General features: G+C 48.0%; 1 protein-coding gene across 1 annotated transcript; it reads left to right on the forward strand.

Moving 5' to 3' along the window:
• Window positions 1–1795: 1795 nt before the first annotated feature.
• MTNR1B (melatonin receptor 1B) lies at window positions 1796–14627 on the forward strand. The gene is made up of 2 exons (XM_078433944.2): window positions 1796–2033; window positions 13315–14627. The coding sequence occupies exons 1-2, from the start codon at window positions 1811–1813 to the stop codon at window positions 14184–14186; spliced, it is 1095 nt and encodes a 364-aa protein (XP_078290070.2). The 5' UTR covers window positions 1796–1810; the 3' UTR covers window positions 14187–14627.
• Window positions 14628–17538: the final 2911 nt, after the last annotated feature.

Below are 17538 nucleotides of genomic sequence, written 5' to 3' on the forward strand. Positions count from 1 at the left end.
CTGAATTCTCCCTTTTGTTTTTCGTTCTTGGAGGTCGGGACAGGATGGAAGTGGGAGAGTATGATTTACAGAAAATAACACATTTTTTTAAATTACTGTTTTTTATTTATTTTTGAGACAGAGAGAGACAGAGTGGAGGAGGGGAAGGGCAGAGAGAGAGGGAGACACAGAATCCGAAGCAGGCTCCAGGCTCCGAGCTGATGGCACAGAGCCTGATGCGGGGCTCAAACCCATGAACCATGAGATCATGGCCTGAGCCGAAGTCGATGCTTAACCGACTGAGCCACCCAGGCGCCCCACAGAAAATAACACATATTGTATTCACATGAAATACCACGCACATGACATCCCAGAAATTTATTCTACACTCTGTCCCAGTCGATCCTCACCCCCCCGCCCCCCCCCCCCCGCCATAGGCAACCATTGCTCTAATTTCTATCACCATAGATTAATGTTTCCCATATTTTGACTTCATATAAATGAATTGTAGAGTGTGTACTCCTTTGTGTCTGGCTTCTTTTGCTTCATAGAATATTTCTGAGATTAATCCATGTTGTGTATATCCGTAGTTTTTATTGTGGAGTGGTAGGCTATGTATGAATATACAATGTGTTGACCCATTCACGGGCATTTGGGCTGTTTCCAGGTTTGGGCTACCATAAATAAGGCTGCTCTGGACATTCTGGCACAAGTCTTTTTTGCGGACATATGTTTTATTCTCATTTCGTTTCTGGTCAGAGGATGGATTACGTCTAACTCCATAAGGAGCCACCAAACAGCTCTTCCAAGTGGCTGTACCATTTTGTATTCTCGTGGAAGCAGTGTGTCCAGGCACATCGCCTCCTCCTCATATTTAAAATTCTCATTTTGGTTTTAATGATTCTGATGATGTGAAAAGTGCTTAGGACAGCACTTGGCATAAAATGTACCCTCAGAGAGGGTACCGTTTCACTACTGTTATTATCAGAGTAAGTGCTCAAACGTTTTAAATAAAGAGCATCTAAGTTCCTTGTTTCCAGGAGTCACCTTTCACTCTATGTTGTCGTTGTTATTCTAAACCCTCCCAAACCACATAATAATAACCTCCAGTATTGACCATACATCCGTGTAAGTATTGTCATAATTAAATAAATGTTCATACATCAATAGATGTCTTGGTTTATAAAAAGGACAGGGCAGAGACGTCATCAATATCTCCCAGGATAAACAACAAGTGCTCAATAAATAGCACAGGTTTGTTTTTCTCCTGTAGCTGCCTGGAGCAACCCTCTACCCTACTCTGTCCTGGGATCTGTCCCCATACGCTGGGGAGGGACTATGTTCTCTTTGGAGCTGTACAGCCCCATGGGGACTGCAAACCTTGCCCTTCTGACAACAGGTGGGCAGGTCCCCACCACCAGCACCTTCTCCAGTCTGCAAGCCTAGGTGTCCCTTCCTGGGCACAGCTTCTCTTGGGGGTTGAGGGAGGAAGGAATCTGGGATCTGGGCGTGGAGGTGCACTCAGGGACTGAGACCTGGGCTGGGCCAGGCACAGTTGGGCTCTGGGTCTCAGTTGCTCCGGAGCCAGCCACCGAGGAAGGCGCTCCTTTGGGCAAGCCTGCACCCTAAGTCGTCCTCCAGTTCCTACATTCTCTCCGCCCCCTGCCCACGCTTAATGATTTCCTCTGGGTCCCTCCCTAACAGGCCTCCTCCCTCGCCCGCGCAGCCTGGACACAGAGGGGAGGGCGAGAACTGCAGGCGCGGCACCGCGCTCCCTGAGGCGACGGCGGGTGGCGCGGTGGCTGGCGCGCGCGGCGCGGGAGGGTCCAGGATGCCTGAGAACGTCTCCTACGCCAACTGCTGCGAGGCGGGCGAGCTGGCCATGCGCCCGGACTGGCCGGGGACGGGCCGCGCGCGGCCCTCGGGGACCGCCCGTCCTCTCTGGGAGGCGCCCGCGCTGTCTACCGTGCTTATCGTCACTACCGCGGTGGACGTTGTGGGCAACCTCCTGGTCATCCTCTCCGTGCTCAGGAACCGCAGGCTCCGGAACGCAGGTGAGCGCCACGCCCGCTGCTGGGGCTGGCGTCTGGTCTCGACCCTGACCCCGCCATCCGCCTCTTTGCGCGTCCTCAGTCCCGGGCGCCCCGTTCCCTATTCTCTAACCTAGTCCCCAAGTTTGCTCCTCGGCTCAAAAGTTAGGGTGAGTTCCTGCCCTTCCCCGACGCGAGGCGCTGGCGTCCGCCTCTCGCAGCTGCCGGAGGGCACTTGGCGGACCTGTGCCAGCGTGAACTGCACAAAGTTTTTCTGGCGCACTTGTTGGCACGGCGCCGGCGCTGTGGGAACGCACGTGTCTGGAGGCTGCTGTCATCCGGGGTGCTCCAATTTGTGCGGCTCCAGATGGTGCCCCTATCTGGCCACAGAAATCTCAGGATCTTTGACACCTCTCTCCCTCCCCTGCCGAGCACAGGGGTTCACAAAGCAGGTGTCAAGAAGATGAATGAATTCAAGGAAGCGCTCGGGTGAGCTTTGGGTTAGAAACTTCTCTCCAGTTCGCCGAAGACCCATTTCCAGCCAAGAGAGTGCAGATGCAGAAATCTGCAGGGTCTGCTTGGGTGGGAACTACTTTGCTTTGAGATAATGGGGTCCTTTCTGAAGACAGAGAATTCGTGGGATTCGGTGAAGATTAAAACGATGATTTGGCAAAATAGGGTTGCAGTCCTGAAAGTATTTTTCCCTTCTGCCCACTCTCATTTCAGTGTTTCCACTCCGGGGCTCTACAAGGGCAGGGATGAGGGAGGGAGTCTCTGAACTCTGATCCTGAGAGATCATTGGAGCATGCTGAGCACCTCAGCCTGCGAAGAAGTTCAAAGCCCTGTTTGTCAATTTGTAACTTCCTAGTTTGGGCTTAAGGGCCCTTCAAATATTAGAGTGAATTAAAATTAAAAAGCAACAGCAAGAAAGCCAAGTATGTAGTTTAACTGTGCTTTTCTAGGGAGCCAGACCATTCAGAAAGGCCAGTTGTAAATGGGTATATATATTTTGTGCGGATCTGTGACTCCAGTGTTTTTACCTAAAGAACAAACAAAAAATAAAATTAGGAGCTACTGTTCATAATATGGGAAACAACACTGTTAAGTAGAAACACGCTTTCTAACGCCATCATTTCAGTAGTGGTGGTTAGTATTATCTGGAATACCTTTTTCAAGACATTATTACGTGCTCTGAGTAAAAGCTATATATTATGAAAGGGCAGGTTGTGGTTAGAAAGTGGTATTTGAAATTTTTTGATCACATTGTCCCTTTGCGGGAACCACAAACATGCTTCCCCGGCACAGAGGGGCAGGAGGGAGGTGGGGCTGGGTCCTCCAGGTTCCGACACAGGCGACTTCTCTCCCTGACTAACCAGGTGTTTAGAGATAGCCTGGAGGGCTGTGCTTCCCTGGTGAATAATCTGGGCAGCCTGCTAAGGAAAAGGAGACTTGGGGGGGAGCGGGGGAACTGCTTTTTTTCTTAACCTGAAGACAGGCATCTTCTCCCTTCCTCCATTCCGAGGGGCGGGGAGGGGGGGGGCGCTCCCGGAAGCCTTACTGATTTGGGAGTGTGGCCGGGGTGTGTAATGAGCTTGTGACTTGCTGGCACATCCCCTGTTCCTACTTCCTGTTGAGTTCACTACAGCCCAGCACCAGGAACAAATTTTGACACTATAGCTAAATGACGTTAATTCCTGACACACTGGTGGCTGCTCTAGTCATGCAATTCAACCAGCTTTGATTTGACCATTGCATTTATTGACGAGGGTCATGAAAAAGCATACCATTGACTTCAGTTAAACCCTAGCAGGGTGAGATCTGAAAAGGTGCTTAAAAACTGTCAGCACTTGGGGCGCCTGGGTGGCTCAGTCGGTTGAGCATCCGACTTTGGCTCAGGTCATGATCTCACAGTTTGTGGGTTCAAGCCCCGCATCAGGCTCTGTGCTGACTGCTTGCTCAGAGCCTGGAGCCTGCTTCAGATTCTGTCTCCTTCTCTCTCTGCCCCTCCCCCACTCACGCTTTGTCTCACTCTGTTTCTCAAAAATAAATAAAATGTAAAAAAAAAAAAAAATCTTAAAAAAAACTGTCAGCACTTGGAATTTTCACTCATTCCACTAGGAATCAAGTCTCCTCTACTGAGAGTTTGGAGTGACCTTACGAAACACTCATGTCAGACCTTTCTGTAATTAAGTTTGGTTCCTTAATTCACTGGTGTTGAGAAGATAGGACTGTGGCAATGAGAACACTCAGAGGTCCCATAACCAAGGCACACAGCCCATATTAAGATCATAGAACCTTTCTTAGCAGACAGACGCCAGTATCCTTTACTTGACTATTACAGATGCAGTTCCTCTTTCCATTCCTTTTGTAAAAAATGTTTATTTATTTATTTTTGAGAGAGCCAGAGAGAGAGCCTGAGTGGGGGAGGAGCAGAGAGAGGGGGACAGAGAATCCCAAGCAGACTTTGCACCATCAGCATCAGCGCAGAGCTGGGTTGTGGGGCTTGAACTCAGGAGTTGTGAGATCATGACCTGAGCTGAAACCATGAGTCGGATGCTTAACCGACTCAGCCACTCAGGTGCCCCAGTTCCTCTTGTCATTCCCAACAGGGATGATCCTGGTGGCAGGTAAGTGGTTAGATTAATTGTCCTTTTTTCCTGGAACTACCCTATCTGTGGCTTCTGTTGCTGCATGCATTGGGTCGATCTTTTCAGAGATAGCAGTAAAGAGAGGGAGGGATGGAGGGAAGATGGGAGACAGATGTGGGGCATAGACCCACCTTGGAAGGGAAGACCAGGTGTTTGGTTCACTCTTTTTTTTTTTTTTTTTTTTTTTTTTACATGGCACTGGGTTGGCAGTTGACAATTCTCAGTGTGTGCTTCCTGGGGACCTACCATATTTGGGGCTTTCCTGACAGCATCTGAGGACATGTTCTGTGCCTGCCACGGCCATGCTTGCCCTGGTCTAGACTTAGCCAACAATAATCTCTGCATTTTTGATTTTTATCTCTTCCTTTCCCTGCTTTTCTGGAACCTTCCCCCATCAAGTTCTTTCTCTCTTATTTGTGTTTTCAATGTCTATCATAGACATACACATACACACACACACACACACACACACACACACACACACAGGCACACAGGTATACACACAAATAGGCACACATACCCAAGGGTCTCTGGTGTTTAAAAAAAAGTGGCTCCTGGGTGACTCAGTCAGTGAAGCATCTGACTCTTGATCTCAGCTCAGGTCATGATTTCACCGTTCATGAGATCAAGCCCCGTGTCCAGCTCTACACTGACGTGTAGAGCCTGCTTGGGATTCTCTCTCTCTCTCTCTCTCTCTCTCTCTCTCTCTCTCTCTCCCCCTCTGTCAAAATAAATAAATAAAATAATAAGATAAAACTGAATTTCCAAAAAAAGAAAAAGAAAAGAATCTTCCCTTGATTGTATGTCTGCTTCTAAGTTCATTGCTATTCTCTGTCCCGTCACAACCAGACATCAATTTCCACCCGCTGACTACCTCACTGCTCCCCATCTCCTCCTCAGTGTTCTGCAGCCTGGCCTCAGAAATGCCCCTCTGTGCAAATATCTGTCATCGAGGCCTACTCCTTCCTTGAAAACCTTCTTTCCTTGGCTTACCAGATGCCAGTGTTTGGACCTCCTTCTCTTCTCCCAGACACCTGATCCCTGGGAGTCATTCTTTCATTCCCCAAGTCCCCATGAGTTTTGCCTTATAATATCTCTCAATATTCCCCTTTCCTGCCCTCCCTACTCCTACTGCCCTACCTTACACACTCACCATCGCTTGAGGAAACTATCCATAGGGTCCAGTCAGCCTTCCCTGCTCAGTCCTGCAGTGGCTCTTGCCACCAGTGGAGTCACTGCCATCCGTTACTGCCTTGGGTCTATACCACAGGTGACTCGGGAACGCGGCTCACACAGCCCTTCTCCAGGGGCTAGCCCCCGCTAATGCAACAGCCTCTTCTCTCCTCTCATCGCACTTGTGAACTACAACCATTCCCACACAGTCCACGCGTGCTATGCACTGCCTCATCTCGGGGAGCTCCCTGCCTCTTTCTGCTAGTGAATGTCCCGGTGCGGTTGTTGACGTTGCTTATTAATAGCAAGAAAGGCGTGGGGAGCAGACTCTGGACAAGGACCTGTGTGTTCGGCAACCAAGTCCTCCATGGAGAGGGAGTGGGGACTCTGTCTCCCTCTTCGGGCTTCCACGGGCCCTCCCCAGACAGCTCCTGCCTCGCTGTCCTGTTGTTGGTCTTTCTCTCTCCCTGTGGGACTATGAGTTTGTTGAAGGCTGAGACTTTTAGTCCATTTCTGTCCACAGAGCTGAGGGCATACTAAGGACTGAATACGGGTGTTGAAACAAGTTGAAAATGGACACGACAACGGAAGGCAACGGGTCAGAAGGAATTAATCGTGCTTCACGAGGTGGGGCAGGCTCATTACGGCACTCAGAACTGCACATGCAATCAGTGGAGTTCTTACGGAACTGAACTGCTTTGAACACTAAAAGGGTACAGTACACCTCACTCTTGTCCTTGAAAGCTGAGTGGCACCTCTACACAAAGGTGTGCCTGCTCCACTTGCTCCTGTGTGGCCGGCCGCCTCCAGCCATGCCTGGGCTGCCCCAAACTGTGCCTCAGTGGCTCCTTAGGGAGTTTGCCCCTTGCTGGTCTGGGCTGCCTGTGGAATGTGAGCCTCCTGCCGTTACCTTCACTGTCCAGTCGGCCACACGGAAGAGAGCTGAGAGACTCATGTCCTTAGTGTCATGTTGAGATGATCTCCATTAAGAGAGGTGAAAGCACGACAAGCATCAGTTACTCCTGGCCCGTAGGCACAGTAGCTGATTTCCCAGGTGACAGTCAGCAGCCGTGGGCTGACAATGGATTCTTGTGCTGCGTCTGAGTTAGAGGCTGTTGGGGAAGACAGTTTGGTGATATGTAAGGAGAAAGGATGTGAAATGTTTGACGTTGGGATTGCCCAGGAAAACATGGAGGACTTGGTTGCCGAACACACAGGTCCTTGTCCAGAGTCTGCTCTGTCCTCCAGGCACCCAGTGATGCTCAGCCTGTACCATCTTTTTCCAGGGACAGAGACTGCATTGCAGGCTTCCTGATGGGAATTTCCAGCCCGGCAGGGGTTTTGCATGCCCAGTTAGACGGGAGCAGAGCCCGCCTTCTCCTCCCACTTGTTGACTGAGGGTGTAAATGATGAATGAATAGATAGGCTGGCTTCACGCAAAAGCTCTTGGGAGGCTTGGAGGAAATGCTTAGTAGACCCACAGTCCCTGTGCACTCCAGGTGTTATAGGTGAGGTGGATTCCACTCGGTCCAGGCATCATCCTACCACCACCAACCACTCATGGAGACGCGCCACTTGGTGACAGGTGTCCTTTGACCTGCTCAGCCCGTGGGGTTTGCAGTGCTTATCCGCTGAAGACCAAACTGGGCTAGTTTGGACTCTCTCCCTGATGTTGCCTGAGCTCTCCAACTTCAGGTTTCTGCTCTGAATACTTTCTTATCTCTTCACCAAGCAAAGACAAACACATTTTAAATCCCATAATTATGTCTTTAGCTGAACAATCAAGAAAGCTCATAATCCTCTTTAATTCCCTCTCTGTAGCTCTCAGTAGCCCAGGGGCATGGAGACTTCTGTGTTCGACTGACTTTTTATTTTTTTCCCCGTAAGTTGGGTTCTGTGTTTAGCATGATATATCACAAAATTCTGAAGATACCAGTGCCACTATTAGGTCTTACAATTTAAAATACTTATTGCTGAAAGAGTAGAATTTGGGGAGTTGAGAAGTAGAGTCCCCAGTGCTGAGGGAGTTTTCATCCTGGGGTCAGTGTCCTACCTTCTATGCTGTCCTTCCTGAGCTGTGACTTCTCATATCTTATCTCCAGGAATTATAGTCCAAGATTGTAGTTGAGAGTCTCTTTCTTGTTTTTTTCTATGCAACTAATAATAATATAAAAACAACAGTAATAAATTAGAGCTAATATTACTGTGTGCTTATTATGTGCCAGATAAAAGTCTCTCCCATTTAAAAGAGACAGAAAAGGAAAAAGACTCTGTACATCCCCCCCATCAAGGGGATATCCCTTGGCAAAGACCCTTCCATTTCTTTCCTTGTCTTGAAGCCAGAGCTGATTGGGAGAGCCAGCTACAGTGCAAAAGTTTATTCTCCAACATTTGACAGAATTTGCCCTTGCTAATGTCACCTCCTAATGGCCAGGTTAAATGGGCACACTTTCCTGTTCTTTCTCACCTTGGTGGATGACCAAGAAACTACACCATTGCCCTTGACATTTCTTTTTCCTGATTCCCTCCAGTGCCCCTTCTTTGTCACTCTTTCTGTTAGGGCTATTGGCAGTTCACATAATCTTAGTGTCAGTTTCTTGAAATGGAAACCATGCTGTCAACTTTAAAGGATTCTTGTGATAGACAATTCAGCCAATTTATGTAAAGGCACATTATAAACTCCAAGGTGCTATACAAATTTTTGCTTTGTTGTTAGTATTAAGTGTAAGTGAAGTAATAAAATGGTACCATAAGAGTCTCCAGATATCTCTATTGATGATTATGGAAGAATATTTTGTAACAAGAATCTCATTTTTTAAAAAATAGATGTTTATGCTCTTGGCATAAGAAGAAAAGGAAAAAGAATACATTTTCTTCTTTTAAGTGGTTGAAGTACCCCCATCATGTTTTTGTTTACACTATTAGCTTGCCTAACAGTCCTTTTCTTTTTTAATTAAACCAAAGTTACATTTCAACTTAGCCCTTAGATGCATCCACACTCTCTAAGATTTTCGTAAATAATGTCATTTTAGTGGAAAACAATCTCTGCCACCAAAGAATTTGGGAACCAAATTAGGAGCTTACATTAATGTAAAAGCCATTTGTTTGTAAGGAAATCAAGTTTTTTGTTTTTTTTTTAAGATTTTATTTTTAAGTAATCTCTATACCCAATGAAGGGCATGAACCCACAACTCCTCGAGCAAGAGTCACATGCTTTACTGACTGAGCCAGCCAGGTGCCCGAGGAAATCAAGTTTTTGATAAATGATCTGCTCAGTGATTTCAGATGCTTATCCCCAGAAAGGAACTGATAAAAATAGTTCAGTTTAGTTTAGAGATGATTATTATTTCCTCTGCCCTTTCCCGTACAAATCCCATTGGAAGAAAACAGCCATTCTAGGAAGGAGGCAGGCCTGTTGCAAGGGTCTTTGTAATTTTATTCAACTCCTTGGTGAACTTTCCTTTCTGACCAGCCCCATCTCCTGCCACTGCCCCCGTCCTCAGGCCACCTGAGTACTTCCTCACTGCTCCCTTAGCCTGGCCTCCCTCCCAGCTCTCACCACACTGACTGGCTGCTGTTTTTGTGTCTGTTTCCCCAATAGCCCTGTTGGCCTCTCAACAGCAGGGGCCATGTCTTTGACCCACACACGGTAGTACTCAATAGACGTATGTTTGAATAGGTAAGGGATAGAAGATGACCCCGAGGCACAAAAGTTTAACCCTGTTAGAAATGATAGACGATCTGTTTATTTCCCTATTTTAACCTTTCTATGTCTTGGTTTTTTATTTATTTAATTGGCTTCTCTGAGACCATGAGCTTTGTGTGGGGAGGGAATGTGTCTTTCTTGTTCACCATGCCTCCCTCGGCCCTGGCAAAGGCAGAGCTGGTGCCTGGTAGCTACTCAGAAATATTTACTGAGAAAATGATTCCATGACTATTTGTTTCTACATTGGCTTTTAGCTCAATGACCGAGGACAATTTAAATCCAACAAACTCTTTTTTGGGGCATGCAGGGTGGGCACAGGGAGGAGGGATGCAGGGGGCGCACAGGAGGAGGGGCAAGGGATGGAGATAGCTTTACCTTCTGGAATTTTCCTATCTGATGAAGACTAGATAGCTCGACGACGTCTGCTGGCTTTCTTCCCCCCCCCCCCCCCCGGATTACCAGATCCTTGTTAAGTAGATTTCCCAGGAAAAAGGACAGAGGAAGCGAGGAGGGAGGGGATTGTGGTGGTTGTGTGTGAGGGATGTGCTCTGTGTATGAATATGAAAAGGGAATCCCGTATTAGTGAGCAAAGCCCTGTTTTGAAGGCTGTCTCCACTAATACACCCTGTCTGATGGAGCCAGATGGAAATAAATCACGCCAGGACTTGTGATGTAAATATTCATTAGAAGCCCATGCACTGGGGGATGAGCAGTGTTGTGTGCACCCTGATTGATTTCTCACCTGTCTAGGGGAAGAAATGGATAGAGAACTAGATCTCCCTTGAGTATCCTCCAGAGAGGACCTGGCTTCCTACAGATGGGAGACAAAACAAGAATTTCATTTGCCTAATTTGGAATTGTGTCAAGAAATCTGGGAGATAGTCTGATGTCTGGGCAGATGAACCTACAGCGGGAACTGGTTGATTTCAGCCTTTTAGGAACAGCCGGAGCAATAGGGGAGAGTAATTGAATCACTGACTACGTGGAGTTGAATGTGTTCTTCCCACTATTTACAAGCTGTTTGCCAGCCTCTGGGGCATTATTAGGGGATGAGCCACATTAACACGGCAGAGCTTCACTGGTTTTCGGGGAAAACAGCTGGCTGAGCTGGCACCAGCTCCCAGCAGCCCTTGACTTTCTCCGCACGTGCTTGCAAGTGCCAAAAGCTTGTTTGCTGCTCAATCAGGATCCCAGAGGGCCCTGCAGAGACCAATATTCCTATGTTGGAAAGAAGTGATTTTCTTCACAGAAACAGCCAAGTGGAATGCATGGGAAGAGAAGGAAGGAGGGCCTCAGAAGAAAAGGAGAGAGCCCATGAAGGAACAGTCACGGAGAGAGAAATTCAGTAACTTGCCCAACCTCAAAGCGACAGAGCTGAAATTACCCATGTCATTCCGGCTTCCAGCACCACCTCCAAGTGTCAAAAAGACACTTAAAATTCTGGGAAGAGACAAGGGCTCCTGATTCAGCTGAGAACAAGAACTTTGAAAGAAGAAATACCTCGCCATCTTGGAGCCAGGTGAGGTCTGAGCAGGAGAGCCAGAGACTGAAGTCCACCAGTGGAGACAGCAAACATGACTGGGAATTGAATGGAAAAGCAGGAGACCCACTCCACACCTCAAGCAGGTCCTCAGATGTGCATTTCCTGCCTGGCCATACCCAGCAGGAAGAATGTGACAGGGTTTTATCCCAATTTTATCCCATTAAGATGCCTAATTGTCCAAACGATGTTACATCAGTTACATCCTATCTCCCTTGGGCCCTCACATAGGTCTGACTCAGGAGTGGTTAGGTCCTGACGAGTCCCAGGAAGCTAACAGGCTTCTTTTCTATTGGTTCTGAGTGAGGTTGACTACATGCCTCTAAGGCCAGAATAGGCACTTCAAGAAGACTGCCTGGGGGCACCTGGGTGACTCAGGCATCTGACTTCGGCTCAGGTCAAGATCTCACCATTCCTGAGTTTGAGCCCAGTGTCAGGCTCTGTGCTGACAGCTCAGAGCCTGGAGCCTATTTCAGATTCTGTCTCCCTCTCTCTCTGCCCCTCCCCCACTCGTGTTCTCTCTCTCTCTCTCTCTCTCTCTCTCTCTCTCTCAAAAATAAATAAACGTTAAAAAAATTAAAAAAAAAAAAAAAGGCTGCCTGGGGGTCTTCTGTGTTCCCACCCCCATCTGGAGCGCATCCTGTGGAAACTTCTTTGAGACGTGGTAAATGTGCACGGGGAACGGGCTGGAAACAGCCCTTTCTCTACCTTGGGGGTTTGTAACTGTAATTGTGGAGTCTACCTTACCTGAGGGTCTGACTCATAAGGATCCCCAGCCAGATGACTCTGAGCCTCCCTTTTTCTGTACCCCCTTGAAGCCAGACCACAGCCAGACCTTTCTCTGATGGCTGCACCTTTTGGACCCTGCCTGATGCTTTGGACCCCTGAGGTGGTCACATCAGCCTCTGCCACATACAGAACACATTCATGGTGGCACCGGAGCCAGTGTCCTTGCCTCCTTGGGGAGTCCCTCCTGCACACGTATTCGAATCATCTGCCCTCTGTGTTCAGCTGCTCTAGGGCCGGCAGCTTGCACTCCACCATGTGGTAAGAGGCTAGAAGGCTTGAAAGATGACGTCTAATGCCCACTGCATTCCTAAGGGTCTCTATGGCTGGAGAGGATATCATCTTCTGAGCATGTAGTTGGTGCTCCAACAGTGCACCCGGTGAATGAAACAAGTGGCATCAGGGATCGAGCCTCTCATGTTCTGAGCTTCATGTCGGCCCAACTTTCAGATTCTTGGTGTTTTATTCGTGAGTCAGTGTTTGTTTTAGAATGCAAATGTTTTAGCCATAGAAATGAGTTCTTTTGGATGTAGCCCCGTCTCTTCCCTAGGATTCTGGCCCAGAACACGTCCAAAGCATATTAATCAATGGCTGCTGTAGTTTCCAGAGGTTCTCCTGTCTACGGAGCTTGGTGACGCCAGAGAACACTCCATTCAGCAAAGGGAGGCGGCTCAGGCTACTTTCTAAGTGTCTTTAATTCAGTTTTCTAAATGTGAACTGCATTTGGCAGGTGGGATAGAAGAAAGTTTGCAAGAGGAAGAACCAAGTACTCTGGTATTCCCCTGTGTTGCCTCGCCTGGGGCCTACGCTCCCAGCCACATGGCCATGTCGGCAGACGCCCGGCCTGGTGGCATGGAGTCCAGTCCTTTCTTCTTTTGCATATAAAAGCCAGGGAAGTGGATTCACTACCACCCCTCCCTGCCCACACGCCACCTTCCTATAAATCTCTCTGATAGTCTCCTTTTGCGTCTTCTCCCGACTGGTCAACAGGCTACTCTCTAAATGTCGTTAATTCAATTTTCCTGATGTTTGGATCCTCGTCCCTGGGAATCCTTGTTGGAGTTTAAACGATGCCAAGCCCCCGAGCATCTGTGCCTCTCATGAAAATTGTCATCGTTTGTGAGCACCCACTGTGTCCCCAAGCACTTGGCACCATTATTTAATTCTACAGCTATAGTGGAAAGTAGGTATCATTATTCCCATTCTGCGAATGAGAAAGATGAGGCCTGGAGCGCCGGCGTAACTTGCCTCAGTCACACAGTGAGCAGCAGAGATGCTGTGTGAGCCCTGAACGCCGTGCCTCCAAAAGCCACTGTTCCATCCCCAGTACTAATAGTTAGCTCAGTAGCTTTTAAGTAACTGTTTAAGGTAACTGGATAAAGGGTAGGATATTCGACAGAAGAGAAATTGTGGGGTCTCTTGCTGACTCTTGCTCCCTATTTCCTGTTCCAGGTAATCTGTTCTTGGTGAGCCTGGCATCAGCTGACCTGGTGGTGGCCTTGTACCCCTACCCGCTAATCCTCGTGGCCATCTTCCATGACGGCTGGGCCCTGGGGGAGGAGCACTGCAAGGCCAGTGGCTTCGTGCTGGGCCTGAGTGTCATCGGCTCTGTCTTCAACATCACTGCCATCGCCATTAACCGCTACTGCTACATCTGTCACAGCATGGCCTACCACCGGATCTACCGGCACTGGCACACCGCCGTCTACATCTGCCTCACCTGGCTGCTCACTCTGGTGGCCTTGGTGCCCAACTTTTTCGTGGGGTCCCTGGAGTACGACCCACGCATCTACTCCTGCACCTTCATCCAGACGGCCAGCACACAGTACACAGTGGCAGTGGTAGTCATTCACTTCCTCCTCCCCATTGCTGTTGTGTCCTTCTGCTACCTGCGCATCTGGGTGCTGGTGCTCCAGTCCCACAGGAAGGCCAAGCTGGAGACCAAGCTGCGCCTGAGGCCCAGCGATGTCCGGAGCTTCCTAACCATGTTCGTGGTGTTTGTGATCTTCGCTATCTGCTGGGCCCCGCTGAACTGCATTGGCCTTGCTGTGGCCATCGATCCAGAAGGAATAGCTCCCCAGGTCCCGGAGGGGCTCTTTGTCACCAGCTACTACCTGGCTTACTTCAACAGCTGCCTTAATGCCATAGTCTACGGGCTCCTGAACCAGAACTTCCGTAGGGAATACAAGAAGATTGTCTCAGCCCTCTGGAACCCTGGGCGCTGCTTCCGGGATGCTTCCAAGGGCAGCCAGTCCACAGGGCCTCAGAGCCAAACTCCACCTGTCGTTAATGCCCAGCATCCTGTCCAGGTAGACACTCTCTAGACTGGATCACTGACCGGGCGACAGGTTCATTAAATGATGGGGGTGGATCTGCTCCGTGGGTGAGATCAGGCAGCCTGCTGGGCTATGCCATCCTGTTCACGTGACAGCACATGGCTTGTGGAACTTCATCCTGTGGACAAGAAGACCATCGGCACCCTTGGTTCGGGCTAGTCAGAGGATGCCTATAGGCACTGGGGGCCACATCCAAGTGAGCTCGGCATCGGCCCTGGCAGACACTCTCACTGCACCGGAGGCTTGAGGCACACATCAACCAAGGAAGGGACAGAATGAGGATGGGCTTGGGACAGAAGAAGCCAATTGCTTCCTATGAGCTGTCCTCTTCTCCCACTTTGGCCTCCTTTCTGGTTTCTCTCTGTTCCCCAAAGGGCAGTAAGAATGGATACCTTCCTGTTGGCATTGAGGAGGGCACCTGTCGGGATGAGCACTAGGTGTTGTGTGGAAACCAGTTTGACAATAAATTATATATATATGTATGTGTATATATATATATACACACACACACATATATATGTGACATATATACTGATATATATACACACACAAACACACACACACACATATGGGAACATACCTCAACATAGTAAAGGCCATCTATGAACCCCCCCCCCCCCCAATAAAAAAGAAAAGAAAAAGCTCTGTAGTGCTAGGAGCTAGGTAGCTCTGCAGGGCTGCAGGGGGCTGGCGCGTCCAGAGGGCAAGTGTTCTGCACGCGCCCCCACTGACTCCCTGCGTATACGTGCACGTGCACACACACATACACACCACCGTATATACACCGCACGCACCACCACCTCAGCCACACCATGCACATACCTCAAGCACACACACACCCCCTCCTCAGGCATCTGGAGCATGTAGCCGGCCTGGCTTCCTTTCCCGGTTCCACCGGGCTCAAGTTGTGTGACTTGGGGCAAGCTCCTGACCTCTGTATTCCTCGGTTTATTCACCGGACAATGGAGATCGTGCCAGTACCTGTCTCCCAGGGCTGTTGTGAGGGTTCCTTGGGATAATACAGCCAAAGAGCTGAGGACAGTGCCTGACGCATGGCGATCATTCAGTAAACACTAACTATTATTATTATTATTACTACTACTATTACCTGAAATGAAAGATAATCTTGAAGGAGAGGAGAGGAGACAAAGACCGGAAGTGGAGGCAAGTGAGTGGGGGAGGCGTGAATGGAGGTGGGGCAAGGGCTCCTCACTTCCTGTTTTAGCATGTCTGCCTACAGGCTTTGTATTTGCAGACACTTCAGGTCTTAGCACCAATTTGGCTTCCTTCCTTTGAATTTGGCCTCCTTCTTCGGTTCCACAAACATGACCGACTACTCTGGGGCCAGGTCCAGCAGGAGAAAAAAAAGGCGTGTTGCCTGCCCTCTTGGAGGTCACAGTCTGCTAATGAACAGTATCAGCTGGTACTTAGCGGGTGCTTGCTTTGTATCAGGCACTATATGCACTCTCTCACTGAATCCTTAGAAAATTCTTTGAGGACATATCATTATCTATATTTAGTAAGCGACTAAAACTCAAAGAAGTGAAATGATTTCCTGAGTTTCCTTGGACAGAGTCCAAGTCTGTCTGACAGCAGTATCCCGTTTCCTTCCCCACCCCTGTCCATACCTTAGAAGGTGTGGCAGGAAAAAGTGGGGTAAGTACCCCAAGGACATAAGTTGCGCGGGGGGGTTCCAAGGAGAGAGAAAAGTTACCTCAACCAGCTGGCAGCTTTGCAGACCAAAGAGCCCAGAATGCTGACGTCTCAGCATTATTCTGGATGTTTTGCCTTCCCTTGTCATGTGAGGAATCAGTTTGGGTGCTGTGGCTACTCATCTAGTTACCTGGGAGCTTGTGAAACATTCAAGTGCTCTTAGCTCCACCAAAACCATTTTGAGTGTGGGGTGTGGGGAAGAGCCCCGTAATCTGATTCGGACCCCGGAGGTCCTCTACCAAACTGTTAGGAATGCAGGTGTTTCAGCCCCGGTTGCCTACCTATTGGGATCCCGTTGCTGGGTGCGGAGAGTCCTGTCCAGGGAGGCCTCCCAGTTCAGACCTCAGTCTGAGAGTGAAACACAAGGGACCTACGGCTTCTCGCTGAGCTGCAGCCACTCTTCTTGGTTCTGTGCAGAGCCTGAGCTCATCAGACCAGGCATGTGTTCTGTTCTCTCTGCCTCCTCTCCCCAGGCACCAACTATAGGGATTTGCCCTTCGCTCTTGACTTAGAGGCAATGGGTGTCCCCCACTGCTCCTCTTATTTCTATCTTTTAACTCTGAGCTGAATGCATGGTAAAGTCTCAATAAATACGGATTGAAGAAACAAAAGTTCTCTTCAGTTTTCTGGGCCCACAGATGTTACCTGATTTGCCAGTTCTGACAGTTTGCTAACCGGGACCTTTTCTTGTTTCCATAGGTTTTGGTGATGATCCAGGAACCAAGAGAATGAAAGGGTATAGAGAAAACCCAGGATACTGGGGCCATCTGTGTGCTCATGTGGAATGGCCTCAAGCTACACACCCTGATCTTAAATAAAGACAATTTTGCTGCAAAAGTGTGGGAACTCTATCCATCCTCCACCACCTTGCTGTAAATGTCTATTTAGGAACTTGGATTTATTTTTTAAAAAATCTTTCCATAAAGATAACTATTGGCCCACGTAATTTAACTTGTGAATTTTATCAAATATTTAATAAAGAAATAATACTAACCTTACATATACTCAGAAAATAGAGGAAGAAAAAACATTTCTCAGTGTATTTTGTGAAATCAGCATAACACTTCCTTATAGCATTGCAATTTCATTTAAACAAAAGAAAAATTACATACAAGAAAAGAAAAATTATGTCCCTCCTGAACAGAGATGCAAAAATTCGTAACGATATATTAGCAAATTGGTTCCAAAAATATACAAGAAGGATTCTGCATCATGACCAAGGTGGTCCCCCAAGAATATAAGGTTAATTTTACATTTGAAAATCAATGTAATTTGTAATTTTAACAGAATAAGAGAGAAAATTATGTCAATACATGCAAAAAAATCATTTTACACAATTGAACATTCATTCATGACAAAAATTTTTTTTTTTGGAAAACCAGGAATAGGAGTAAATTTCCTCAAGCTGGTAAAGAGTATCTTTGAAAAAACTACAAATGATAACATATTTAATAGTGAAATCATTTAATGTTTTTTCCCTGAATTGAAACAAAGATGTATGCTCCCACCATTTCTTTCAATATTTTACTGGAAGCCTTAGCTTTATAATAAGTTAGAAAAAGAAACAAAGGACACACATGTTATTAAGAAAAAATAAAAAGTAAAACTCTCATTCTCAGATTACATG

Source organism: Panthera onca, chromosome D1 (genome assembly GCF_046562875.1).
Source record: "Panthera onca isolate mPanOnc1 chromosome D1, mPanOnc1 haplotype 2, whole genome shotgun sequence".
NCBI lineage: Eukaryota > Metazoa > Chordata > Mammalia > Carnivora > Felidae > Panthera > Panthera onca.

What these genes read in the sequence shown, in the direction of transcription:
- MTNR1B (XM_078433944.2), top strand. Translation starts at nt 1,811, where the DNA reads ATGCCTGAGAACGTCTCCTACGCCAACTGCTGCGAGGCGGGCGAGCTG. An exon ending in CCGCAGGCTCCGGAACGCAG is followed by an intron (nt 2,034 to 13,314) that starts GTGAGCGCCACG and finishes TTCCTGTTCCAG; the next exon opens with GTAATCTGTTCTTGGTGAGC.